Raw genomic sequence first — 27497 nt, 5'->3', positions numbered from 1 at the left:
TAGTATTCTAGTACCACCATGGCCGGCTCCGCCCAAGACAAGAAGGCGTCTGAGGCCCCGTCGACCGTGGGGGGCCGCGTCTGGGCCAAGGCCGTCAAGATCTTCAAGCTCATCCTCGCGCAGTGGCTAGTGATTGGGTTTGGGCTCAGCTGCGTGTTTGCATACTTCTTCCCCAGTAAGTTGGCTGGCCCCGTTGCTTTCAAAGTAAGAGTAAAGCAAAGCTGACGGACGCTCCAAAAAGACGTCGCGGCCCGCGGTGGACCCATCAAATCGGAATACTCCATCATCTACGGCGGCATCGCCATCATCTTCCTCGTCAGCGGCCTCCAGCTCTCCCACGCGAAGCTCAGACAGAATGTTACCAACTGGCGGCTGCACATCATCGTTCAAGGCATCAGTTTCATCATCATTCCCGTAATCCTGCTAAGTAAGAAGCCCCTATCATTCCATTTGACTCGTGCCCAGCTTACACTGTGACAAAAGTCATAATCCACATCATAATCGCCGCAGGCGGCCTCCGCAATGGCGTCCTCTCCACGCCCATCATCGTCGGCATGGTTGTCGCCTCCTGTCTCCCGACGACCATCGCGTCCAACGTGGTCATGACGCGCGCCTCGGGCGGCGACGACGCGGCGGCCATCATCGAGGTCGTCATCGGCAACGTCCTGGGCTCCTTCATCTCCCCGGGCCTCATCTACGGCTTCATCCCCAAGACGGACGAGTTCAGGGTCTGGCAGCCCGCGAACCCGAGCACGCTCGGCGCCATGTACGCCAACGTCCTCCAGCAGCTGGGGCTGAGCGTGCTGCTCCCCCTCGCTGTCGGCCAGGCGCTGCGCTGGTTCTTCGAGAAGCAGGTCGACTGGGCGCTGCGGACCTTCTACCTCGCCAAGGTGTCGACCTTCTGCCTGATCCTGCTCGTCTGGACCACCTTCTCCGCCGCCTTCAAGACGGGCGCGCTCTACCAGACCCCGCACGCCTCCATCATCTTCAACGTCTTCATGAACGTCGCGCTCTACATGCTCTTCACCCTCATCTGCTTCTACGCCGCCCGCCCGCCGCTGCCCCTGTGCGACGCCGTCAACCCACGCGTCGCCGACTCCGCGCTGATGATGCGCCGCTCGCCCTCGCTCCTCCGACGCGCCGTGACCGTCCGCCGGCTGCCCCGGGAGCAGACCATCGCCGTTTGCTTCTGCGGCGCCGCCAAGACGACGTCGCTCGGCATCCCGCTCGCCACCGCCATGTGGACCCAGTCCGACGACCTCACCCGCGCCCTGATTCAGATCCCCGTGCTGCTGTACACCATCGAGCAGGTCTTCATGGCACAGATCCTCGTGTACGTGTTCAAGTGGTACCTCAGGAGGGGCGCCAAGGCGGACTCGGAGACGTTGACTACGGAGGACGAAGAGGCGGGTAGTAATTCTGGGGCGGGGGAAGTCAGGGAAGATGGAACCGGCGACGGAGACGGGTCTCATGGGGCTTTGGATCATGACTGTGAAAAGAAGCCTGGCGCAGTAGAGGGCGGGAATAATGCGGTGCCTGTCAAGACGATATCGTAGAACTTGCTCGATTATACATGCGCACGGGTTTTGGGATAGAGTTGCAAATGAGACACTCGGTTGGATAATGGCAACACAGTCAGACCAAAGATTCAAGCAGCTCCAAGCCATAGATCATGACTTTACAAAACTGCAGTAATTCTATAAGCGCATAATGTTAAACGTGCCATTCTCTTTCTATGCTATTCACGCCGCCCACCGTGGTTTTACGCATAAAGAAAACCAGGGGTGAATCATTCGTCGTGACAGATTGAACCAGAAGAACACAATCTATGGGCCGGCAATTCTCTTGATGTGGCGTAGCGGAACCTTTGTAGCGCAGCATCATCCCATAAGCGCATATTCTCCATCATTCCAGACAAGCTGTACAGAGATGACATACAAGGTAACACTGGAATCGACTGACCAAGGTCATGTTTAACCGGCGTCCGCCTACTAGCCTAAACAACAAGATGCTTGAAGATTCCGATATTGTGAGAAAGCTCGGCGAGCAAATTCACATCGGTGAAGTCACAGGAAGCAAGCTTTGCTCACATAACTCATGTTCCATTTGAGTATCTCCAATACAGACGCTACATCATGAGACAGAACAGGCTTCTTCATACATCGATCGTGAGCGGCACGAAGGCCCTCTTTACATTTCAAAAAGATTGCTATGCAACTCCAATCTACGTGATTGTCTTCGTCTCTGCTCTGTTGCTCTCATCTACGGGCTCATGCATGTCTCAGGCCTTCTTGATGAGGCTCTCAAAGAGAGGCTGGAGGCTCTTGGCGCTCTTCTTGGGGTATCTCTTCTGGTCGTTCTCGTAGTCGACATAGGTGACGCCGAAACGGGTCTCGTAGCCCTCGGCCCACTCAAAGTTGTCCATGAGGGACCAGGCCATGTAGCCCTTGACGTTGACGCCGTCCTTCTCGTAGGCGTCGGCCATAGCCCTGACATAGTCGTCAAAGTACTTGACGCGGAAGTCGTCCTCGAGAATCTGCTCGAGAGGCATGTCGTTCTCGCCCTTCAGCGAGGTGCCGTTCTCGGTGACGTAGATGGGAGGGTATCCGTAGCGCTTGGAGAGCCAGGTGAGGAGGTTGCGGAAACCCTGCGGGTTCGGGCGCAGCCAGAAGGACTGGGTCTCCGGGCCAATGTTCTCGCCGCTCTTGGACTCGAACAGGGTCTCGAGGTTGCCAAGGAAGTCGTTGGCGGGGGGCTCGCCGGTCTTGTGCTTGATGAAATTGGCGGTGTAGTGGTTCATGCCATAGAAGTCGTTGGAGCCCTTGACCAGCTCGACCTCCTCAGGAGTAAACTCGGGCAGGCGGTCGCCGAGCTGCTTGCGCATGGAGTCGGGGTACTTACCGAAGTAGATGGGGTCGGCGAACCAGGAGATGGCGAACTCAATCTTGCGGTCGGAAGCCTCAACGTCGGCCGGGTCCTCGGGGTCCCAGGGGTAGGTGGCGTCGCCGTTGAGGGTGATACCGATCTGGCCGCCTTGGGTAGGCTTGATCTCCTCGCGGTAGACCTTGACAGCACGAGCATGGGCGAGAATGCAGTTGTGGCCAACGATCCAGGGCTCGCGCGAGGAGTCTCCGACGGGGGACTTGTTGCGGTCCGAGGTGTGGCCGGGGGCGAAGAAGCCGCTGCTGTAGCCGAGGATGGAGGAACACCAAGGCTCGTTGAAAGTGATCCAGTTCTTGCACTTGGGGATGGCCTTAAACATGACACGCGCGTAGTGCTCGTAGTCAAGGGGGAACTCTTCCTTGTTCAGAAGACCGCCATAGCGCTTGTCGAGTCCATCGGGGAGATCCCAGTGGAACAGGGTGATGAAGGGCGTGATGCCAGCATCGAGAAGGTCGTCGACAAACTTGACGTAGTGGTCGATACCGGCCTGGTTGATGGGGTCGTTGCGGCCACCAAGGGGAATGATTCTGGACCAGCCGATGGAGAAGCGGTAGGTGTTGGCACCAACAGACTTGAGCAGAGCAATGTCTTCGGCGGTGCGGTTGTAGGAATCGCAGGCAGTGACTCCGGAGCTACCGTCGGCAATCTTGCCGGGGATTTTGCAGAAGGTGTCCCAGATGGAGGGACCACGGCCGTCCTTCTCGACAGCACCCTCAACCTGGTATCTGTGATGGCGGGCAAAACGAGTTAGTAGGGGTTCGGCATGACATGTTGTTGGACTCGCTTATTAGACGACAAGGAGGGACGGAGGGGAAAGGTGTGAGTGGGGGGTGACGGAGCGAAATAAGTGTGCGGAATTGCAGGCGGGTAAGACGGAGGGTGGAGGGCGGAGGGTGGTGGTGCGTGGTTGGTGGGAGGATGCTTGCTAGTTGTCCGAATCGGGCCACGGGCCGGAGGCAGGCGCAAAACTGCATTGTGACAGCAACTGAGGCACGATGATGGACCGACAAGAAAAGCGCAATGCAGCATATTGAGGTGAGATACGTACGAAGCGGTGGCAAAACCCCAAAGGAAGTCGCTCGGCAAAGACATGTTGGGCTATGAGTCTGAGGCCAAAGTTGTTGGTTAAAGTCTCGAAAGCGTGTTGCAACCAGCGTTGACTCTCACGAGAGCCCGAGTTCGCAACGTCTGTGGTTTGTCCGGACAGCAGCTATCAGCCACTCTGCAACGGTGGGCAAGTTGGAACGACTAGACAGAGGGTCGAAGAGGATATGTTGACAAGGAGAGAAGAGAGAGCAAGGAGGGGGGACAAATGCAGACAGAGGACCAGCAGCTGCCACGATACTTATACGCATCAGAAGAACGGAAGGAGAGGTTGCGGTGGAATGAATTGGGAATCATTATTCGTCTGATGGGGATACCTGGCAGGTTAAGGTAAGGCGAGGTCATGTCGACACGGAGCTACAAGGATGGCAAAGATGGGACAACCACCCGCAGGAAAGGGTAGCAGAAACAGCAGACATGGGACAAGCCTACAAGGGCGTCTCGTGGAGCGCCCTCCATGCAGTCAGCAGTCAATCTGGGACCTGGGAAGCTCCAGAAATTCTACCGCGTCGGACCGTCGTCACCGAGAAACGAAGACTGGACCATGTCCGGAAGTGGTGCTGCTGGTGGTGGTGGGATGAGAAAGAGACGTACACAACAACTATGTACATGCTGAAGAAGACCTACTTCTTTCTACCTTAGTCTTCTGCTCTTCTCCAGCGCTAATGCAAACGAGGCAGACAATTGACGCCAGAGGTCTTGGTGTTACAGGCACCTGCTTCTATTTGCCAACAGGCGACTGACATTGGGAAGGGTACCTTATTCCTCCGCAACAAAAAGAACCTTAACATGCCCGCCTTGTTCCGTCCATTGTTTCCGGGTTGCGTCGGATGACCATGTGCGACCGGGTTGGCGGTGTCTCTCTGCGCAAACTCCGGGTACTTACCCGTACCCGTACCTGGGTGCCTATCGGGCTCACCACGACACAGCGGAGTTTGCTGGCGGTAGCAACAGTTGACAAGGGCCTGCAGTACGAATATCCAGGCCAGGGGCAGTCCACTAGGTAGGCAAGGTAGGTAATTACCCCGCCGTGGGGTCCCTTCTCCCTCAGGTCAGTTGAGGGGAAGTCCCTTCCCCCCCGCTGAGAGAGCCTGCTGAGGACATCAACAATCCGGCCCGTCGAGCCGACGACCACCTCTCTCCTCGCCCAGCTTCGACTCGCAGCCGATTCGAAACACGACAAGCCTCGATCCCTCACCTGATTATCCCGCTTGCCGCCTCATTAGCGGCATGCGCGTGCGGGAACCTCGCCAAATCCTCGGGGCCACAAAGCCATCAGCAGCCGCTTATTACTACTGTATGCCGTTTGATTGCCTCTTGCGAGACGGAAGTTAGCTAGGCTAGGCCTGAGGCCTAAACCCCAGCCTAAATCCTACCTTTACGTAAAGGATTAGCTATACTACTTTGTAGCTAGCTACACCTAGTACTTATAGCTAGATTAATTAAGCTACTTTATATAAATTATAAGTTTTCTAAATACCTAAATCTATTTACTAAATAGTAAAGTTATTCCTAAGTAGTTATTAAAATTCTAACTTTATAGTTTAGTAATTACTATAAAGTAATTAATAAATTATTAAACTACTAGAAGTAGTACTTCTTAATAGAGATAATAGCTATTATAATATATATCTTCTATTTATAAAATTTCTTTAGTTTTTAAACTATTAAAGTTAATAACTATTTAATAATTATTTAAACTTCTTTTGAACTTTAAATGAATTAAATAAATTAATATATCTTTATTTAATAATCTAACTTTAAATTTTTTTTAGTTTTACTAAAAAGTTTATTTTATGAAAAACCTCTTTTGTTTTATTTACTAATTGTATAGCTAAAATAGCTATATAAAAAACAGCTAATAAGAAACTAAATTAAGAAACTTTAATTTATAATATTATTTTTAAATTAACTAAAGAAATAAACTTCTAATTTTAAAAAATAAACTTTAAAAATATTTTTAAAGTTATAAAATTATTTTTCTATTTTATAAATAATAAAGTTTTAAATAGATATAATAAAGATATAGTTTTTAAAAATAATAAAATAGCTATAATTAAAAATCTTAATTCTCTTAGTAATCTTATATTTATAGGATTTATACTTATTAAATAACTTCTTATAAAGAAGATTTAATATAACTTCTTAAAAGAGATAATTTATAATAGATTTTCTATTATAGGTTTAGTCTTTTAGGTTTTTAATAAAATTAAGAAATATATCTAAAAGTTTAATAAATTAATATTAGTAAAGTTTATAATAATTAAAATAAAATATCTAAAGTTAATTATAATAATACTAAGGACTTTATATAAGATTTATATTTAACTTATAATAAGTTAAATTGTTTTAACATAAGCTTATTTAAAATAGTTTTTATTTATAAATTTGTGTAAAGATTAAAACATTTAATTAAACTAAAAAATGCTATAGAGAATAACTTTATTATAGAAATTTAAATTTATAAAGATCTTTTATAAAAATTTAAAAGTTTAAATAAAAAAGAATAATAGAAGTAAACTTCTCAAAATATTAAAACTTTATTAAACAAAAAAGACTTTATTATAAAGAAGTAAACTTAAGCATTTAATTTTAAAAGTTTTAAATTATAAAATCTTTATATTTCTTATAATACTAAATATCTTAAAAACTTTTATAAATATAAGATATATAGTTATTACTATAAAAAATAAGTTTATATTTTAATAAGTATAATAAATATTTCTTTAAATAGTTTAAATACTATAACATAATACATAATAAGTTCAAATATATTAATAAATTATAAACATAATAATTAATAACTTAAATATTAGCTTTAATATTTATTTTAAAACATTAAACTTAAAATAGTATTTCTTACAACTATAATATTAAATAAGATATTAATTAATAATCTAAAGCTTATATAGATATTTTCATAGCTTAAACTTAAAAGAGAATTTTTATTATTTTTAGTAAATAATATTAAAATATTTAGTCCATATTTTAATTTTTAATCTCTTACTAAAGATCTATATAAAATTAACTACATATAGAAAATTAAAAAGTAATTAATAAAGAGATCTAAATACTTTATTTTCAGTATTATAAACTAAATTATAGAAATAGAAACTAATAGTTTCTTTATATATAATATTTTTAAGAAAGCTAATAAAAAAGATTAATTAAAAGTATAACTAAGCTAATATATTATATCTATAGCTTTTATTAAGAAAATAAACTCTTTTATACTAAATATTAATATTAATAAGTATATCTTTAATAATCTCTCTATTTTTAAGAACTTCTAATATCTCTTTTAATAATTAATTATAAATTATATAAATAAAAAGACCTAAATTGACTAAGCTATTAATATAACTATAATAATTACTATTAAGCTAAATCATAAAAAAACTACTTTCTAATTATATAATGGTATCTATAAACTTTAAATTATTAATATTAATCTTTTTTAAAAAATAAATATTTATTTTAATAATCTAAATAATATTTTAGTTCATAAAGATATATCTAAAGCTATTATTAACTTTAAATAAGATATATAAATCCTTTAGTTTTAGGTCTATCTTTTTAATTAAAGTAATAAATTTAGCTTTTTTAAGCTAGATTACTAAACGTTTTATATTTATCTAAGATATTTATTTAAAGAAGTAATTATTACTACTATGAAAAATATTAATATAAACCTCTTTAGAGTATTTCTTATAAAATATAAATAGTATATCTATTTTTAAATAAACTTAATATAATAACTTAGTAATAAATGATAAGAACTACTAACTTAAATTTTCTAAAAGCTTCAAATTAACTTTTTAAAACTAATATTATAAAACTTTAGAAATATTATTTATAACTTTTATATTATGAAAGCTTTTTTAACTTATAAATAGTTTTAAGTATTTAAATTAAAAAGAAAGATATAGCTATTTAGCTATAATGCTAGTTTCTAAAAAGGATTATAGTAATAAATAATATTATTTACTTCTCTAAGGTTATTATAGATAATAATATAGCTTTTTTTAAAGTAATAAAGCTTTTTATTTAAAAATAAAGTTTCTATTTAGAGATAATAGCTTTAAATCATTATTAGTAGAATAAAAAAGTAGAAAACTTTAAAAAAACCTATATAATAAAAAATATAAGTAATATACTTAAAAAAACTAGCTTTTTAAAGTCTTTTTAGTTTTAATTAGTAAAGACTTTTATAAAAGTTAATAATCTATTATTTAATGATAAATATAATATTTATCTTTATAAAAAACTAATAAATATTTTTAATATATCTTTTATTATAGAAAATCTATATATATATTACTTGTGCTACTAAAATTATTAAGTTTATATTTATATTTATTTAAATAGCTATTTATATATAAAGAAGTAGAAAATAAAGTTTAAAGCTAAACTTGAGAAATTTATAGAATATAATAACTTCCATAGTAATATCTTTTGTATTCTTATTAAAAGAAGTAATAATATTTAATAAATAAAAGATATAATATTTAAAGAAAATAAAAATAAGCTTTTTTTCGTTAAATTTAATAACTTATAGCTAAGAGAAAAAGTTAACCTAAAAACCTATAAATATAAAAATGAACTATTAATTATAACTTATAAGACTAAAGTTTAGCTTAATAAATACTACTAGCTATATATTAGTTTTACTAAATAAGAATAATAAAAAGAGAAAATGAGTCATTTATACTTAAAAGAAGCTTAAGAACTAAAATAATAATAATAAATAAAAATAGAAAAATAAGCTTTTTTAAAAATAAGAAGAAGTTAATAAAAAGAGAAGTAGTTTATTAACTTTAAACTTAAAATTATATATATTAATACTTAATATCAGTATTATAAATATATAAGTATAATTAATACTAAAAGAAAGTTCTCTTTCATAGTAATATTTTCTTATTACTCTATAATAGTAAAGCTCTTTAGTTATTTTATTTTAATTTCTTTATTTAATTAAAAAAAAAAAGAAAACTAAAAAGTAATAATAAAAGCTTTATTTTATAAGATTACTGAAAGTAATTACTTCTTCTTCTAATTAAATAACTTGAATATTTAAAACTTAAGTATTATATAATATAAAGAAGTTTAATAAAAGAATTATTAAAATAGAAGCTATAAAGATTAATCTAATTATTAATAAAATAAACTAAGAACTAATTATTTTTACTTTTTTAGTATCTAACTTATTATAAGCTTTTAACTTAGAGATTTACTTATTTATAACCTTTAAGAAATAAGAAATAATAAAAGAAAAACTTCTAAAATTAGCTATTTTTAATACTATAAAAGCTTAAGTTAATAATTTAAAAGGAATAAAGTACTAATAACTTAAAAAACTCTTAGATAGTTTTAAATATCTCTTAAGTAAATAGATATATAATAAAAAAGTTACTATAAATGGAAAACTTAATACAATTAAAGTAAAATAAGTTATTTATAATAACTTTTTAAATAAAGATAATAAGATAATTTATATTACTATTATTAATCTAATTACTCCATAAATCTCTCTATTAATTATAGCTTTTAAAGATTTAAAACTCTATTAAGTTAATATAGTTATAGCTTTTCTAAATACCTTTATAAGAGATTAAAGTATCTTTATTATTTAACTTTATAAGTTTAATAATAAATCTAATTAGTTTTATAATTTAAACAATATTCTTTACAAACTAAAAAAATCCTATCTTCTCTAGTAGAAATAAATTATTACTATCCTTAAATAATTAAAGTTTAATTTACTCTTAAAAAAACTTTATATTCTTATTAATAAAAATAGTATTATAATATTATTTTATATTAATAATATACTTATTATTATGCTTAATATTAAATAAGTTAATAACTTTAAAATAATTTATATAACTTCTTTTAGATTAAAAAATTAAATAAGATATAATAGTTTTTTAAGTTTAAAATTATTTATTATTATAAAATAAAATAACTTTAGATCTTATAAGATAAATATATTAATAATATACTAATAGAAAATAGTATTACTAAACATAATTAAATATTTTACTTCTTTAATAGTATTTAGCTACTAAAGAGTATAGAATAATATTAAATACTCATTAGGATATATAAATATTAAAGTAATTTAAACAAGTTATAATAGATTATAAATAATATATAATTAAATATTATAACGTTTATAAATAAAACTAACTACTAAAGATTAATAATATATTTCTAAAAAGTATAATAAACTACTAAAATTCATATAAAGATATCTTTATACTTTATAATAATTAGTACTTTATTTTAATAGCTTAAGTTTTTTTATTAATAACTTTAAATTATTAGCTTTCTATAAAACTAGTTGGTTTAATTATAAAAGAATAGATGAATTAATATCTAGTTATATAGTTATATATAGAAAAGTACTAATTACTTAGAAATTAGTATTATAATTATTTATAGCTATATTAACTTATAAAACTAAATAAATCAATCTAATACTTAGAAGAAAAGCTTTATTATATATTATGGATCTTTTTAAAAATATAAATATCTTTATTTAATTACTTCTCTAAATATATATAGATTTTATAAATACTTTAAATCATTATTTATTAAGTAAATAGTTATTTAAATTATACTATATTAAAATTAAGTATTATTAAATTATTAATAATATTAATAATAGAGATTTTAAAATTAACTATATCTTAACTTATAAAATAATTACTAATAGCTTTATTAAACTACTAATAATAGAGAAATATTATAACTTTATTAAAATACTAAGTTTATTTAAACTACTTATAACCAATAATAAGTCTTAATTTAAGGATAATATCTTAAAACTTAATCATAATTAAGTTTTTTTTTATTTCTTTTATATATAATAACTTTATTCCTTTATATTTTACTAATTAATTTATTTTTATAATTAAACTTTATATTATTTTAATTAATTTAATTTATCCTTTTTTAGTTAAATTACTAACTATAAAAGCTTTCTATATAAGAAGTTATTTAATAATAAAGGTTTAAAAAGTAATTAAAGATTTTAATTTTATTAAGTTAAAAATTTATTATTAAGCTAAACCTTTTAGTTAATATTCTTTTGTATTAAAACATAACAATAATAACTACTAAAAGAAATATTAATTTAAGTTTAATTTATTTAATTTTAATTAAACTTAAGAATATAAATTAGAATAAAAATAAAAAGAGAACTAAACTTTATAATATCTTCTAATAATTGTTTTAGTTAATTAAGTTTATATAAAATTTAACTATATTTCAGAACTAACTTTTATAAAAATCTATAAACTTTATTATATTTTAAAATATTAAGTTCAACTATAAAATATAATATTAATATTATTTTATAAATATTAAAATATAATTAAACTTACTCATTTAAGATTTTAAAATTAAGTTATTAGTTTTTTTAATCTAAATTTATATAATCTAAAAAGAGCTAAATTATTAAACTATATAACTTTAGTTTATATTAAAATTACTTTAAGTTTAATAAAAATTCTATATAATAATTAAATATATAATAAGAATAAAAGAGAAAAATAAAAATAAATTATATAGTAATATAATTAACTGAATTACTATTTTAAAATAAAAATAGCTTTATAAAAATACTAGAAGTATTAATTAAAAAAGAGGTATAAAATAGAAGTTAGCTAAGCTAAGCCTAAGGCCTAAACCCTAGCTTGAATCCTACTTTAACGTAAGGGATCAGCTACACTACTTTACAGCCAGCCGCGCCCGGCGCTCGTAGCTAGATTAATCAAGCCACTTCACGCACCTCTTGATTGCCTCGCCCAAACCCCGGCCCAAGGCATATCTTGTTCAACCACCTGCTAACTAGGACAGAACCTGGGCAGACGGGGAACTCACCCGCCCATGATACCAGAGTCCAGGTAACCGCCGCCATCTTTTCACTTCCCACACCAAAGCGCATGCCGAGCCCCCCTTGGCTGGCCCATGTGGGTCGCATTCGGTGAGCGGGCAAGGGCGCAACGACGGGTGAGCCTCCCTTCCATCCACTGCCGGCTCGTTCGTCCAATGTCGCCTGTGCTTCTCCAACAACGGCTTTCGTCCCATCATCTCCGTCTTGTCCATGGCGGAGGCTAGTCGACCACATCCCCAGCTTCATAACAGACCTAGAATATAGATACGACCCGGAGGACACCTGGCATCAACATCTACGCGTTTCTTCCTACCCATAACCCAATCGTCTGTTCGATCAAGACATACTCCATGCGGACTGCAACACGAAACTCACGGCAGACGTCCCCTGCCTGTTCAATTCCGCCCCTCCAAAACCATAATCTCCAGTTTAAATCGTCTTAGTCCACGCAGCTATCAATACGCGAAAATCACATGGCCGTACAACCGATTCCTCTTCTTCGGTCGAGTAGCCCGCCCCGGCCGACTGGCGGGTCCCGCTCGTCGATCCAACGAGCCTTCGGCCCTGCACTCAGGTACATGTGTGTTGCTGACTTACACCTTATCTTGTCGGGCGGGGGGAAACCTCGGGACCATTAAACATCTTGCTATTGTGCCTTAATGTGCTAAATCCATGGTACGCCGTCGCCTCCACGGCTGCTTTTCCCTCAAGACTCCATAATCAAAGATTCCCAACCTCGTGCCTCCCTTCGATTCTGCTTTTCTCTCTTCTCATCGTACTTTCAGTCATTCGTTTTGTTCAGTCCGTCCCCGACAGGTCCGAACCTATCGCCGCTGCACCACTAAGCCTATTATCGGCATCTAGGTAAGCAGAAACCCCCATAATACCAACCTCAGTCCTCACCGAGGTGTACGGAACGCGGGACGAAGGTGAGCCGGCCCAGTCCACAACACCCCTGGTGCTGATACCACCTACCCTGCCGTTGCGATGCGATGCATGACATGGCATGGACTTAACGCAGGCCCTCCAAAGCCGCATCCGCGTCTTCTCGCTCGCCTAGTTTGCGCTTGCCGTTGCCAGTATTGCTCGTCATCTCAACGTCCTCCGTCTTCCCGTCGTCCGCATCGGTCCATTCCACAATCTCCCACTCGACCCTGACCTTCCCGTCCCTACTCTGGTCCACCATCTGGCTGTGACGCAGATTGCCCAAACGGGTGCCGTCGATCATGCTCTCAAACCAGGGGACGCCGCGGGTTTCCCTTCCAATTACCGTGGTCGTTGTCGGAACGACGGACTGTCTCTCCGTCTCCTCGAGTTCGGGGATCAAACCCAGGTCTTCCAAATCTCGCAAGTCTTCGCCGCAGAGGCTGGCCAGTGTAAGATGGATATAGTCAGCTTCGGTGTGAGGAAGCTCGGTCCAGTAGGACAGTGGCGTTCCGCAGAAGCCGCAGAAGTATCGCTTCGAGGGGTTGCTAGACGGCGTCTCGAATACACGGCGAATCGCAGAGTGCGCCTCGTCGGGGAACAAGGCATGCGTTGAGCTGTGATACCAGGAAATCGGCACTTTGATCATTGCGGCCAGCGGGGTGGCCAAGGGAACTCCTGCGCAAGCTGTGGTCAGCTTCGAAGCTTGGGATTGGTGGGCATCGCATCTCATGCGAGAAAAGCAAGCCTAGGAAAAGAATCCAGAGAGACGGCAGACGAAAAAAAGAAGAAGGAGAAGATAGACTCACTGTGTCTGGCATCTGTGTGGAAGAGGACCTGCACCCTCTCACTCGTCTGTTGAGGAACAGGCTCGATGACGTACCGGTTGCGCCCGCACTGGCAACCGCCGCGCAAGGGTCGTTGCAAGCTCATTGCTGTTACCGTTGTCATTACAGCTCTGTCGAGAGTAGAATCGATAGCGTGCAAGCTGAAATTGGTTGGTGTATGGGTTTTAAGGCTGCCAGAGAGCCGGGAGGCGGCTCAATTTCACTACTGCGCAGTAGGCGGATGGCTTGTTGGTGTGTTTGTTGATCTTTCCCACATGAGAAGGGAAGGTCAGATCAGGAGAAGCTTCCAGGTGAACCCAGCAATCGCTTTCCGTCCCACCTCGCAGGCACCCCCGGCCCCTCCAGGCGCGCCTCCCGTGCGTGCTCCCACGCCCTTGAAGGTGAAGCCGCGGATCTCCCGCCGTCCATTCAGGCGTCTGAGTGGCCTGTGTTCCTCGCTCAACGCCTCTCACCGCGCTGGAAGCCCCGCCTGACGGCCGCTGCGTGGGGCACTTTCGTCATGCTTTCCTACCACGCCCCAGGCAACTGAGCTTGGGTTGTTGTTTGTTTGTCATGCACCGTGAAAGCTTCATGCCTTTCTATGTACGGATACATAGTAAAACGGCATCGGTTGCTTGAAGTGGGAACAGGGGTTCAGATTTGCTTCCAATCGCTAGTTAACGTTGGCAGGAAAAAGAGCGCCCTGCGCTCCCATGTCTAAGTCGTCGAGGAGTTGCATTTCCTCCTCGTCAAGCTCAAAGGAAAAGATATTGGCGTTCTCCTCGATCCTTGCCGGGTCGCTGCTCTTCACCAGCGGCACGAAGCCGTTTTGAACAGACCAACGTACAAGCACCTGTGCCTCAGTCACAGCTCTCCCTCCTGTACCATCACTTTCAGTACCGGCAGCTCCGGCCCCTGCCCTTTCGGTCTCGGAGTCGGACGTGACTCCGGCCAAGACCCGCCGCCGAACCCGGGCAACGACCCGTGCCAGCACCGGATCCGACATTCTCTGCCCTCTGGCCAACGGGCTATACGCCTGAACAAGGATCCCGTTCTTCTGGCAATACGTGACTAGTTCCCTTTGTTGGCACCAAGGATGGATCTATGCGATGCCTCATCAGCGACTCCGCAGCTTGATCGTGAGTCAAGTACTCACCTCAATCTGGTTCACAACAGGCGGCCAGACCTTGGCGTAGCCCTTCATCTCCTCCAGATGCTCGGCTCGAAAATTGCTGACGCCGATTGCCCTCGTCTTTCCTTCCTCCAGCAGCCTCTCCAGCGCAACCCAGACCTCCTCGCGCCTCTGAATGGGCCGATGCACGAGGAACAGATCAACGTACCCGTCTTCGCCCGCGATGCGTCGAACACTGCGCAATACGCTGCGGTACGTCTTTTCGACAGAGCCTTCGTGGCGACCGACCTTGGTCGTTAAGAAGAAGTCTTCGCGTTGTGCTTTCGCTTGTTCGAGGTATTGCTGCAACGATCTCCCAACATCTGCTTCGTTGCCATAGAGCTGCGCAGAGTCGATTTGTCGATATCCACAATTTAGCGCTGCCAGGCAAGCATCTGCACAGTCCGGGGCTCTAAGCTGGTATACACCAAAGCCTAATCTAGGCAGGTGAATGTCGGTTCCCCGCAAGCGTACCGTTTGATCCATAGTTCCGATGGCCGCACTTGTTTTGATGATGTGAGTTGCGGTTTGCAGTTGCCTGCCTATTTCATTCATGGCCATTGATGCCTCAGCACAGCAATCGGCTAAGTTAGGCAGCTGCAACCCACCCGCACAACCTGGTTGAAGACCTCACCACCACCAGTGTGAAGGTAAAATAAATCACTATGGTATATAATTTTCGTGGCAGCTACCTCTGTCCGCACCATGTTATCAAGAAGTCGTTTCCAAATATTAAACCTCTTCAGGTCCCTTAAGGGCAAGTCAGCCTAATAGGTAATTGTAGTGTTACATTCCCTTTCATTCCCAAGAACGCCAAGCAACAGCCCCAAGTCCCGAAAGCCTTCGACTTGCAGAGACGCGCTCAACCAGTCTTCTTCTTCTTCTTGGGCCTCTCTTCTTGTTCCTCCTCCTCCTCCTCGGCGTCGTCAGCGTCATCGTCGTCAACGTCGCTCTCTGCGCTTCCAGAGCCCGAGCTCTCGTGTTCACTGTCGAACTCCTCGGCAACGTCACTCTCACTCTCAGCGCGGAAGTCCTCATCAACGCTCTCTTCGTCTTCGTCAGCCGAGCCGCGATCCGCTTTCGGTCCGACGACCTCCTCTTCAGAGTCGTCCATTGCCTGATCGCGGAGAGCAGTGGCCAAAAGCTTGGCGTCCTCGTCGATCTCGTTCTTGACACGCAGGCCCTTCAGTCTGAAAAATTCCTCGAGCCCCTTAAGATCCTCGCGATTGATGTTGCTAAACTGAGATGAGCCAGCACCATTCTTCATCTGAACGGTGATATCGAACGTGGAGAGCGCCGAAACGGCGCCGCCGACTCGAGAGAATGTGACGGAAGCAGTCTGCTCATACGCAATGTACGTCGCAGGCTTCGGCACGAACATAAACGCCTTCTCCAAGCAGTACAGGAAGCCTTCGCTGGCCTTGATGGAGCACTTGATACCGAATTGTTGTCGGTGCCTGCATGTATGTTAGCTCTCGGCATTTCAAGCGAGCGGGGGCTGTCTGCGACATACGTCTGGAAGTCCTTCGCAGGTGTGGTGACCTTCTTGTTGGCCAATCCTCTGAAGATGTAGGTGATGACTTGGTGAAGAGGCTGCTCGTAGTGAGGCTGCAAACGGTCCTTGTAGCGCTCGTCTATTTGCTCCTCGGTGAGGTTGAGATCAATAGTGACCTCCTCATCCTTCTTGAACTGCATGACGATGAAGGGGTATCTCGTCTGACCCTGACGAAGAGGCGGGTCCAAGCCAATGACCAGGAGAACGTGTGTCTCGTCGGGCTTGGGCAGAACCATGAACTTCTTAATGGCATCGTATTGAATCTTGTAATCGTAGGTTTTACCACGTAGGCGGAAAGAAGCATCGTACATATCGATGTCGAAACGTCCTCTGCAGGTTCATGTTAGCGACGGATTGGCTTGGTAGACAACGGAGGTGAGCGGACCTGGGGGTAAGGTGCAGAATGTCCAAGAAGGTGGCGATAGTATCACCAGCAGTCTCGCCAATCTCGGCCTTCTCCATAAGGGTGTCATAGAACAGAGCGACAGCGTTCTTCTCTTCCTCGCCGGCATCACTAGTGCCGTCTTCGCCGTCGGCCTCCTTCTTGACAGTTCCAGGGATATAGAATCTCATCTCCACGAGCTGATCCTTGCCGGCACCAGCCTTCTTGCCCTTGCCGCGCGCACCGCCCAGGGCACCGTTGGTTCCGGTGTCATTCTTGTCCGTTGGGGCAGAGAATTCGACAGCGACTTCGTTGCGACCAGCCAAGTTGGTATTTGAGATCTCTGAATAAGGGATTTCGAAGGCGGGACGGTTCTGGACGTGGAATGCCAGCTCGGCCTTTCCGAAATCGGCCTTGCCCCAGTTCCAACCTCTGAGGGAGTGCTCCTTATTCTCAAGATTGGTACTGTACCAGCTCTTGAAGATCTTGCTCAAGCGCTCGTAGTCCTGGGTAACAGAAGTCAATATGGTGCCGCTCGTGGGGTCTGCCTGGCGGGTGTTTTACCTCTTGTTGGAAGCCATCCAGTTGAATGATGCGCGAATCGCGGTTGAGGATCTTGATCTCGTAGCCCTTGGCAGCTCGGCTCCAATGCGCTGAGGCGATGTTGCTGTGGTCGAGGGTGAAGGTGTCACCGCCACCAGCAGGCTTCCATCCGAGACCGCTCTCGGCGAATCTGCACTTGCCGCTCTCCTTGGAGAGGTCCAGGTAGATGCTGTCGAAACTCTCGCTAGAAGGAGCCATGCTGTTAGCTACTGCGACTGAGGAAAGCAGATTGAAGCAAGATGGGATGCGCGCGGTGGAATTGGAGTTCTGTTTGCGCAAATTTGCGCGGGGAGAATGCGCTCGCTTGGGAGGACCCGGGTAGCCGCAGCATTGATGGTTGAGACGGGGCGAGGAGCTGGCCTTGGACACTCACATGGCTGCCATGGTTGGGAAACCTCTCGAGCTAGAGGTCGCTGATTGTCGTCAAAGTAAGGTGGCAGAAACTGAGGCTGGAGCTTAAAGGCACGATGCTGAGTAGAAAGGCGACGTCCGGCGCGATCTGCAGAATGCCTGGGGTGGACGATGGGAGGAACGGTGGTGATGACGGGTTTTTAATCCGTAGGCAGATTGTCTTGTCGGTGATAAAATTTCGGGGCGATTGGGCCTTCGCGTGGTGCACTTCTCCTGTCGCGCGAGGCTCTGGTGGCACGGCGACGCGACCTCTCTAAAGTGAGTGGGCCCCCGTCCGCTTCCTTTTACCCCCTGGTTGCCGACTTACTTAATACAGTGCAAGCACCTACCTTAGGTATTCGTAAGATACGGATACCTTACCTTACTTAAGGTAGGCGTTAGTCAGCTGCTGGTGTGGTCCTCAGTCGGGAATAGCGCGGTGACGCAGCTACCCCAACTTTTTCCAACCTAAGCTGGCTGGTTGGCTAGCAAAGCTGGAGACGCAGCTGGAGCTGGAGCTAGCTGGAGCTGGCGGGACGGCAGCACGCACCGAGCATTTGCCAAGTGTGGGGTAATGGGAAGGGAGGGATAGCACTAACCGGCCCTGAGCTTTCAGAACCTCGGGTTTGTCGTCTCAGACAGCCAGGAGCTTGGGGGTATTGCTCCAAGTATGGACGCGGGACAGACTAATGTAGGTAGGCCAGCTGGTCCTCTCGCCCTCGTCGGGGAACTGGAGGTGTTTGAGCTCCTCCTCCTCTTCTCCTTTCCACCTTCTCCTCACTTGCTTAGACCTTAGAGCCGACGCTTTCCAGACGAACACTTAGGACTCCAAATTTTGGATCAGCGTGTGCTTCTGTTTTGTATCGCCATTGAATCCCGCTCATAACTCTACGTTTGAGACCATTTCCACAGTCGATCGCACTCATCTCGTCGACGTCATAATGTCCAGCCCGCCGTCCCGTCTCAAGAACATCTTGGGTCACCTTGGTCTCTCCTCACCTGCTCCAAAGCCCGAAGAGCCCAAGGCAGCCTTTCACATCCATCAACTTTCCCCAACCTATTTTCTGGAGCGTGCTGCCGCCATTGAACCCGACGCGGAGGCGATTGTCCATATCACTGCCAACAATAAGCTTTTGCGCCGCACCTACCGCGACTTTGCTGAGCGAGCAACCGGGCTTGCATACTATCTGAAGAAGCATGGCTTCCAGCGCGTTGGTATCCTGGCGCCGAACACGCCGGCTTTTCTAGAGAGCATCTTCGGCATTGCCCTGGCTGGTGGTTAGTTCGTTCCGTGACCCGAAATGCAGTAGAGTAAACGAGACTTACTTGCGAGAAATAGGGGTCAACGTCGCTGTGAACTACAGATTGAAGTCAGACGATATCACGTACATCTTCGATTATGCCGAGGTTGACTCAATCATCGTGGATCAAGAATTCCTCCATCTTCTTGACGAGTTCAAACAAAGTCACCCGTCCGTCCCATTCATTATCGACACCGACACCGATGCCATCGAGGGGGAATTGAGTGGCCCCTTTGACGAGGCCATCTTGGAGGGCCTGCAATTTGACCAGAGACAGGGCAATAAGAGGTTCGACGGCCTTCAATCTCACTGCGGCAACGATGACGACATGCTCGCCATTCCATTCACTTCAGGAACAACTTCTCGTCCAAAGGTGTGATTCCACGGATGTGCAAAACTGATACATCAGAACTGACAACTGTCTAAAAAAAAATAGGGTGTGGTTTACACTCATCGAGGGGCTTGTAAGTCACAAAACTCTCATCACGTGTTCTGAACCAACTCTGAATGGCTGTTAACTGTACGCAGACCTCGCAGCCTTGGGCAATGTTATCGAATCGGGTTTGAATTCACCTGATGGGAGGCGTTGCAAGTATCTATGGACACTGCCACTCTTCCACGCCTGCGGATGGGTTCGTAAACCTACCTTTGCCTTTTTGGTTTGGCATACTCACCGACCTCTAAAGACCTTTCCCTGGGCGGTGACAATGGTCCGAGGAACACACTATACATTGAGAAAGATCGACTATCCTCTCATCTGGAAGCTCCTTAAAGAAGAAGAAATCAGTCACTTCAATGCTGCACCGTATGAGACCTCATGATTCCACAAGTTTCTGTGCATCCTAACGGCCTTTCAGTACGGTCAACACTCTTTTGTGCTCTGCTAAGGAGGCAGAGGAACTACCCAAACCTTGTCGTGTGACTGTTGCCGCGAGTCCGCCCAGCGGTTACTTGTTTGAGCAGATGGTTCGTCCCGTATAAGACAAAGCGTTGTGGACTATGTTGACCGAGGCAGACCAACCTGAACCTGATACCAGTCCACGTCTACGGAATGACGGAGACGTACGGACCTATCACCAAAGGCTACCACATGCCATCATGGGATAGTCTTCCCCCCAACGAAAAGTATGCCAAGATGGCCCGCCAGGGTCATGGCTTTTTGACGAGTCTGCCGATTCGTGTAATCAAGCAAGACCAACCGGAGGGTGTTCTGATCGACGTGATGAAGGACGGAAAGGAAATCGGCGAGATCATCTTCAAAGGTAACATTTGTTGCAAGGAGTACTACAAGGACCCTGAGGCAACCAAGAAGCTCTTCGCCGGGGGTTTTTTGCACTCGGGAGATCTCGCAGTGATGCACGAAGATGGAGCCGCGCAGATCCTAGATCGTGCCAAGGACATCATCATCTCAGGTGAGCATGTTCGATTAAGAACTGTCTCCAAGTTATCATACTGAGTCGTACTTAGGCGGTGAAAACATCTCATCTGTAGCCCTCGAGGGCATGCTCGTTCAGCATCCCGATCTTCTGGAGGCTGCCGTCGTCGCGATTCCTGACAGTCATTGGTGAGTGGAATATCTGACACTGGCATCGCTGAATGGCACTGACAAATCCAGGGGTGAACGTCCAAAGGCCTACGTGACAGTCAAGGAAGGCAAGAGCCTCCAGCCGGAAGACCTCATATCGTGGGCAAAGCACCAAAGCAACATTAGCAAGTTCATGGTCCCACGCGAAGTCGAGGTCGTGGACGAGCTTCCGAAAACCAGCACAGGAAAGCTGAAGAAGAACGTTCTGAGAGAATGGGCAAAACATGGGCGTAAGGAATGAAGTAGCAGAGGGGAACGGTGGTATACCATGGAAAACAGCTGGAGCTGTTGCTCGTTGACTGTTGAAGTGGCACTTTTGCGTGCCAGAGTAATCCGTCAAAGTTTTGGAGATTATGACTATATGGATAGAGAAGATTCGAAAAAACTTTCTTTGATTTAGCTTAATCGGGACTCGGTCAAACAAGACTTGTCAGCCAATGGAGTCAGTTCAAGACCTACCTACAATGAAGCCTGGCCGTCCCGATTGGTGCTGGAGCAATCGTTTCCCTTCCTCCGTTGTTGGATGCCCTGTAACGCAGACGCTCTTAGATGGCAAGAAGCCCCCGAAAGAAAACTGCGCAAGAAAGGCAAAGTGTATAATGACCGGGTCATCATGCACAGCTTGACCAACCACACTGCGGCAGGTACTGGAGCACTAGAGCCCAAACGCAGTCCCTAAGTAGTCAAGTAATACGCGGTGAGGCAAGCAAGTGAGAACCACCACGAAGGCATACAGGCCTTTCCCCAAGGAACGACAGGGAATGGCATGCACGGAGGTGGTCTGAACTGCAAGTACGGAAAGTACAGCCCCATACCGATGAGATGAGCGGCCCTCCGGGACGCTCCTCCTCCACCACAATCTTGGGTAGTCCTAAGGAGGGAAGGCACTGTGCCTTCCACGCAGAAATGGGCTGACAAAGTGACGCATACTTTGGTAAGACCACGAGCTGCGTAGTCTGCCCACGTAGAGCCAAAGCTTCGAAGCGACGCCATGCCAAACTCAAGTCGCGAGGCCATCAGAGTACAACAACCGACGCGCTATACACTTCTGGCGACGGCCAATATGGTGTCACCTCGTGCATGGGGGCGTGACCCGACTTCGCAAGCCAGCATCCAGGCGAGAATGTCCACCAATGCCCGTGCCTGGATAGGTGAGACAGCCGAAGGTCCGGAGAGCCAACGGATGGCGCCACGCCATAAGGAGCACCCCTGAGGAGAAGACGAAGAAGAGACGAAGAACCTGATGGAACCGAGCCACTCAGCTGAAGAGGTCGCCCCGTACGGACAAGAGCTAATCCTCAAGACGGACACCCGGCCGTTGCCAAGCTTGTCAGCTCTCTCGTAGCTGGACGCACGTACAACGACCCGATCTAGGGCAAGGTCTTCTGAATGTCACGGGAAAGACCCTGAAGACCCTTGGACAGTGTTTGGCCGATAGGAGACAACTTCATGAGACAACGGTTCACTCGAACGCTGTCACGGCCAAGATGGCCGTGGGGTCACCAACTCTAGAACATGGTTTCGACTTCCGCCGGGTACCAACTCAGATACGATGCAGTCTATGAAGGCACGACAGAGGCGCTTCTTTCTCATCGGGATCGAGATATCATACTCTTGGCTGCATTCTCGCCGACAAATGTAGATCAAGGTTTCCCCTATCGCTGCTCAAAATACCCTCCGTCTTCCACGTGCCCCTCTGGTCAGTCCCATAAAGTCAGTCCTATAAAGTCAGTCCCATAAAGTGCCAGGACATGACAACCAGCACGAAAGTCCGATGGTCGCTTGCACAAGCCCCATCACCAGCATAGAACTTTGGGGTCCTTCATATCTCGAGGACGCACAAAGGCGTCATCTTGTGGGTTGATCGACGTGGGCGCCGGGGAAAGGGCTGTGGACGGCTTGCTATCAGTCCACTCCCGTCTACCTTGGCACAAGCTGTCTGCCTAAGCGCCCCTGATACGAGCATCCGAGATCCAGGGCCACTCGAGTCAGACATATGGCGGTCGTTTCTCGACAAGACGACTGATACCACCACTCAGAGAGGGCCAACGTTAAAATTTCTGTCCTTGATGAGGAGCGGCAGCTTCCCGGACGTGGTGAAACCGGAGTCAAGGTGAATGAGGGTGCTTTTGGCCGGTCAAGACGCGGACCACGCAGACACGACAGAAGACAGCTGCATTATGCAGGCCACAGTGGATAAAGGCTGCTTCTCCAACCGGGCAAGACTGGGCGTGCGCGCGGGTTACAGCTCAGGATTGGGCGACAGAATCCATGTAAACGCACCTTGGTCCTTGGGGGGCCTTTCTGCGCCCCATATGCGTATTTTCGTCCAGCAACCGCGGATCCTTTCGAGCGGTCTGCGTCTGCGTCTGCGTCTTCCGAAGCCGAGCTCACATGGAAATTACCCTGTCGACGGCTAGGTTATTTCGCGCGTCTGACCCTCATAAAGCCCACCTCGACCCCTCCTTGGGGGCAGAAGACGACTCTGCTGAGCTTTGTCAACGTCAATAATGCCTTGAATGTGAAAGCAGACAGAGTTAGGCGAGGAAGAGAGTGAGACAGACAGGACAGAACAGGACAGCGAGTTGCTAGACTTGCCCCACAGGTGAGTTGAATTGAAAGAAAGCAGCCGACCATGAGATAAGACAAGGAAAGACAACAGAGGGGAAAAAGACGAGCAGGATGGTCGAGGGAAACTGGCCACTCGACTGACGGGAACGAGCTCGGTACGGGTAGTGGCTCGATGAAGAGGGACGGGCAGGGTGGAAAGAATACTCATCACCCCGGGCAAGACACAACCGGCTTGCCGTACAAATAGGAGACGAGGAAAAGACTGACTAGGCGTGTAGATCGAGATCTTACAGGAACGACAACGACGACGACGATAGGTCATTTATAAATTAGTCAATAACCCAACGGCAGCCCTAGCCAGACGAGGCAACGACAGAGAGGGAGAGAGAGATACAGAGAGAGAGAGACCGAGAGGCAACAACGTCCGGACCTCGTTCGGTGTGTCTTGCGTCCCCTGCGCCGCAGCAAAAGATTTTTTTGGCGACAAGCCCTGGAGTGGAGTGACTCTGGCATAAAGGCAGGCCACCCCGATCCCCCCCGATTGCCGGCCTCCTTGGTCGCCGGGAATCATTCGCATCCCGCCGCCGCACGACGCCGAAAGTCTGTCTTGAGCGCACTACGACGAAGTCGGTTCACTTGAGCAGGTGTCGTAGTCGGCTGACTCTGTATTCCTCTAGCATCGGGAAGCAGTGGTCCGCCTAGAGACCAAAGTCACTCCACGGCCACGGTATGTTGGCGAACCCCGTGCCATTACGGACAGTCATCTCCCCAAATCGCCCCCTTCTCTGCGATCCCTGGCACGGCCGTCCCGCGGTATCTCTCCCGGGATTGTATAGCTGGCCAGACGCTCGTCTGGTGGCTGCTAGCGCCGGCCTGTGTCCACTGGGATCGCCTGGCCTCGCGCCTCGTCCCGAGTCTCCCAATCGTGGCTGGCTTTGCTTGACCTCGCCCGATCTTGGCTCCTCGTGAATCGGAGGCCCCTCTCTCGGCCCCGGCTTCGAGGGGAACAACGTCGAAGCTTCGAAAAAGCAAGAAAAACCTCTATAAATCTCCAAAGGCTTTGCGGCTGCTTTGGGGGCCGAGAGAGCGGGACTCGAAAGGGGGTTCTCCAAACAACCAGAACGCCTTTGCCATACACCCCTCCCCTGGGGACAACGACGACATGGCTAACACGCCAACCGACAACAATCCCTTTTACGAGTATCTCGTGGACGATCCGGAGGTAAGTGAACAAAACAGCCCGGCTTATATCGCCATTTTTCGTCCGGTCATTTCTCCTCGGACAGCAGCCGCAAGGGGGTCCGCTCCTCCTCAGATCAGGTCCTGCTTCAACTCGCCCGCTCATATCATGCGTCTCTTCATATTCTGAACCCGCCAGATCTAGTGATGGAGGGTTACGCGACGTGGTCGACCAAGTGGCCGGAAGCAGTGCATGATACCACACACCGACGTTGAGCCAAGCTCCATCCCTTAGAGGGAAGGGGGGATGAATGACAAGTCAAACCATGATCGGAGACGGCGCATATCTCGCTACGTGTGGTTCTTGAGCTACTGAAGTGTCGTGTTGGTGGTGGTGTGTGAGCGGACGGGAGGAGGCGATGGGTCCAGAGCTGAAAGTTCGGTTTTGTGTGTCCACCCCGGCCGGCATGGGGTGATGGCAAGGTGACGAAGTCAAAAAGCCCATTCAACGACCGATAAGTCGGAGCATGATGCGAGAAAGCCAAAGATGACCACAGCGCGAGAGATTTGCTTCTGGAAAGGAGGAAAGATGAGAGAGGGAAAAAAGAGGACAAAGTCTGACCATATTTCTATCAGCAGATGATGGCTTCGACGCCGTTGTCCCCGCACTTTTCACCCAACGTGTTCGGAGGGGCCTTTGACGTCCGCGACCGCCCGCACCACGCCACCCGATCCGGGAATCAGGCCATGTCGAGTCCAGGCCACGACCGGCCCAATTCCATCAATGAATCAGCCGCCACGATCGCAGTTTCAGTTCCAGGTGTTCCTGGACTAGTAGTGAATGCGCAACAAATTTCGAGTCTTCAGCAACGGCTGCAACAACAACAGCAGCTCCATCGTCCAGCCTTGGGGGGGTTGGGGGAGTTGGAGCTGACAGCAGCTGGAACTGGAACTGGAACTGGAGCTGGAGCTGGAGCTGGAGCTGGAGCTGGAGCTGGGTCAGCCGCTGCCGAGAACCAGAGTCACCACCAACATCACCAATTCGCCGCGCTGCATTCACAGTTCGCTGATCACCAGGGTCCGCTCGCCCTGCTCCATGCACAGCAGCAAGGGCATCGACAGGCACCTGCCACATGGTTCCCGCCCGGGTATGGGGCTCCGTCGTACCGTGACAGCAGCAGCAGCAGCAGCCAGTACTACCAACAGCAGGCCGCTGCAACGGTCTCTTCCTCCTCCCCATCCTCCTCCACAGCCGTCTCCGTTGTAGCCAATCCGCCCATCAACATCACTGCAGCGGGCGGCCTGAGCAACAGTAATACCGGCGCGGGCGGAGGGCAGCTGTTCGACTTTGGCTTTGCAGCACCGCATCCAGCTGAGCAGTCATTCCTTGGCGGAGACTATGCCGACATCACGCCACTTTCCACAGCGGCAGCAGCAGGAACAGCAGCAGCACTGACAGCCCATCCGCAACCGACTGCCACCTTCGACTTTCACTCCTCGCCATGGCGTCCGAGGCTTCAGGACAGCAGCTCCGTCACCCTGACTCCCAGCATCGCAGCTGTCGCCGCCGCCGAACTGAATCAGGACATTCACAAACACAGCAAGGGCAGCATGGAGGACGACAGCGACGTCAAGGAAACCTCGTGGGCCGACGGAGATGACGATGACGAGTATCGGAGGCGTGCAGGCGTAAGCAGCAGCACATCGCCTCGGCCTCGGAGGCAGCAACGTAAAGGCAAGCGCCGCGCCGTAGCCGATGCCGGTGCTGCTGATGGCGCCGAGGACGAAGACGAACCCACCAGCCCTGCGGGCCGGACCAGCGTCAGCGGCCGATCCAACAAGTCGGTTTCGGTGGCGTCGACGACGGGATCCAGCAGCAAGACGGCATCGGCCCCGCGCCTGCGCAGCGCCTCCCGCACATCCAAAAACGCATCCCAGAAGCCAGCCGAGACCGCCGAGGAACGTCGCACGCGCGCATCGCACAATCTCGTCGAGAAGCAGTACCGCAACCGACTGAACGCCCAGTTCGAAGGGCTGCTGAACGCGTTGCCGGAGCAGGTGCGCGGGCCAGCCAGCACCGGAGACGGAGGAGGAGGCGGCGGCGGAGGCGGAGGCGGCGGCGGAGGCGGAGGCGGGGACGAATCGGATCCACAGCCGGCCGATCAGGAGCGGCGGGTCAGCAAGGCCGAAGTGCTGGACATGGCGCGTCGGCACATCAAGAGCCTCGAGCGGGAGCGGGATGAGCTGCAACGTGAGCGGGGAGATTTGCTGCGCAACTTGGAGATGATGGAGCGGGAGATGGCCGCCAACGGAGCCGGCCGGCTGCACGAGTTTCTCGACGTCGAGGGGCCCCCGGGCGAGCGAGGAGGACCGTCTTGGAGGAACGCGTGAGGGTTGGGCAGGAACATCTCACCCCCTCTCCCTCTCTCATCCTGCAGATATGCACAGCTACAGCTACCCCTCATTCGACGCGCTGTTGGTTTGGGTTGGTGTTGGCGTGTGTTCGCGTGGTCGTCAGGGTGCAGAAGAGGTGCAGAAGGAGGGAGCGCGTGAGCTCGAAAACTCGGAGGCAAGGGTGCCGGGGGGAAAGGATTCGGAGCCCCTCCGACCGACCGATGACACGCCGCGCGGGACGCTAGGCCACAGCCATTGGCCGATCCAGTCCTGCTTCTTTTGCAGCGCACTTCTCCGCCCCCCTCCTCTCCGTCTCAGATATCGGTAGGCGGAGTGGTGTTGTTCGCTGTGTTGCACGCACTTCTTGTTTTTTTCTGCCCCCTCTCCCCTGCACGTTTCCCACGTTTGCCCCAGTCTGTTTTGCTTGGTTACTTTTTGTTGTTACCCCCTCACGTTCTGCAACCCACCTCGAGTGTGTCATGTCTGGTTTTCTTCTTCTTTCTTTTTTCCGCGGTCGAATCATGGTCCAAAAATTGTTTCATATTGAGAGGAAGTAGATAACCTTGGTTGGTGGAAACGGCTGTACACTTGGGAAAGAAGTGGTGGTGAAAGAGGAGGTAGACCGAGGCATTGAAGCCGAGAGCGAGGGGCGTGTGTGTGTGTGTGTG

General features: G+C 46.3%; 8 protein-coding genes across 8 annotated transcripts; 4 read left to right on the top strand and 4 right to left on the bottom strand.

Moving 5' to 3' along the window:
• Positions 1–18: 18 nt before the first annotated feature.
• On the top strand, positions 19–1556 carry COL26b_012487 (uncharacterized protein; the record flags this gene model as incomplete). The annotated part of the gene is made up of 3 exons (XM_053185130.1): positions 19–175; positions 242–427; positions 511–1556. 3 exons carry the CDS (start codon positions 19–21, stop codon positions 1554–1556), a joined length of 1389 nt encoding a protein of 462 aa, XP_053030941.1.
• Positions 1557–2281: 725 nt separating this feature from the next.
• COL26b_012486 (uncharacterized protein) lies at positions 2282–4035 on the bottom strand (the record flags this gene model as incomplete). Its single annotated transcript, XM_053185129.1, has 2 exons — positions 2282–3668; positions 3992–4035. 2 exons carry the CDS (start codon positions 4033–4035, stop codon positions 2282–2284), a joined length of 1431 nt encoding a protein of 476 aa, XP_053030940.1.
• Positions 4036–12959: 8924 nt separating this feature from the next.
• Positions 12960–13804, bottom strand: COL26b_012485 (uncharacterized protein; the record flags this gene model as incomplete). The annotated part of the gene is made up of 2 exons (XM_053185128.1): positions 12960–13549; positions 13681–13804. 2 exons carry the CDS (start codon positions 13802–13804, stop codon positions 12960–12962), a joined length of 714 nt encoding a protein of 237 aa, XP_053030939.1.
• Positions 13805–14371: 567 nt separating this feature from the next.
• On the bottom strand, positions 14372–15355 carry COL26b_012484 (uncharacterized protein; the record flags this gene model as incomplete). Its single annotated transcript, XM_053185127.1, has 3 exons — positions 14372–14551; positions 14855–15211; positions 15344–15355. The coding sequence occupies 3 exons, from the start codon at positions 15353–15355 to the stop codon at positions 14372–14374; spliced, it is 549 nt and encodes a 182-aa protein (XP_053030938.1).
• A 376-nt stretch (positions 15356–15731) lies between these two features.
• CTC1 (FACT complex subunit ctc-1) lies at positions 15732–17607 on the bottom strand (the record flags this gene model as incomplete). Its single annotated transcript, XM_053185126.1, has 4 exons — positions 15732–16326; positions 16383–16754; positions 16810–17312; positions 17371–17607. The coding sequence occupies 4 exons, from the start codon at positions 17605–17607 to the stop codon at positions 15732–15734; spliced, it is 1707 nt and encodes a 568-aa protein (XP_053030937.1).
• A 1133-nt stretch (positions 17608–18740) lies between these two features.
• COL26b_012482 (uncharacterized protein) lies at positions 18741–19479 on the top strand (the record flags this gene model as incomplete). The annotated part of the gene is made up of 2 exons (XM_053185125.1): positions 18741–19077; positions 19139–19479. The coding sequence occupies 2 exons, from the start codon at positions 18741–18743 to the stop codon at positions 19477–19479; spliced, it is 678 nt and encodes a 225-aa protein (XP_053030936.1).
• A 672-nt stretch (positions 19480–20151) lies between these two features.
• COL26b_012481 (uncharacterized protein) lies at positions 20152–20926 on the top strand (the record flags this gene model as incomplete). Its single annotated transcript, XM_053185124.1, has 3 exons — positions 20152–20512; positions 20592–20664; positions 20716–20926. The coding sequence occupies 3 exons, from the start codon at positions 20152–20154 to the stop codon at positions 20924–20926; spliced, it is 645 nt and encodes a 214-aa protein (XP_053030935.1).
• Positions 20927–25077: 4151 nt separating this feature from the next.
• On the top strand, positions 25078–26826 carry COL26b_012480 (uncharacterized protein; the record flags this gene model as incomplete). Its single annotated transcript, XM_053185123.1, has 1 exon — positions 25078–26826. The coding sequence occupies one exon, from the start codon at positions 25078–25080 to the stop codon at positions 26824–26826; it is 1749 nt and encodes a 582-aa protein (XP_053030934.1).
• Between the last annotated feature and the right edge of the window lie 671 nt (positions 26827–27497).

This window comes from Colletotrichum chrysophilum (assembly GCF_026319265.1).
Source record: "Colletotrichum chrysophilum strain AFK26 chromosome Unknown scaffold_177, whole genome shotgun sequence".
Taxonomy (NCBI): Eukaryota; Fungi; Ascomycota; class Sordariomycetes; order Glomerellales; family Glomerellaceae; genus Colletotrichum; species Colletotrichum chrysophilum.
Note: the sequence above shows the minus strand (reverse complement) of the source record. Positions and strands in the feature narration are given on the sequence as shown.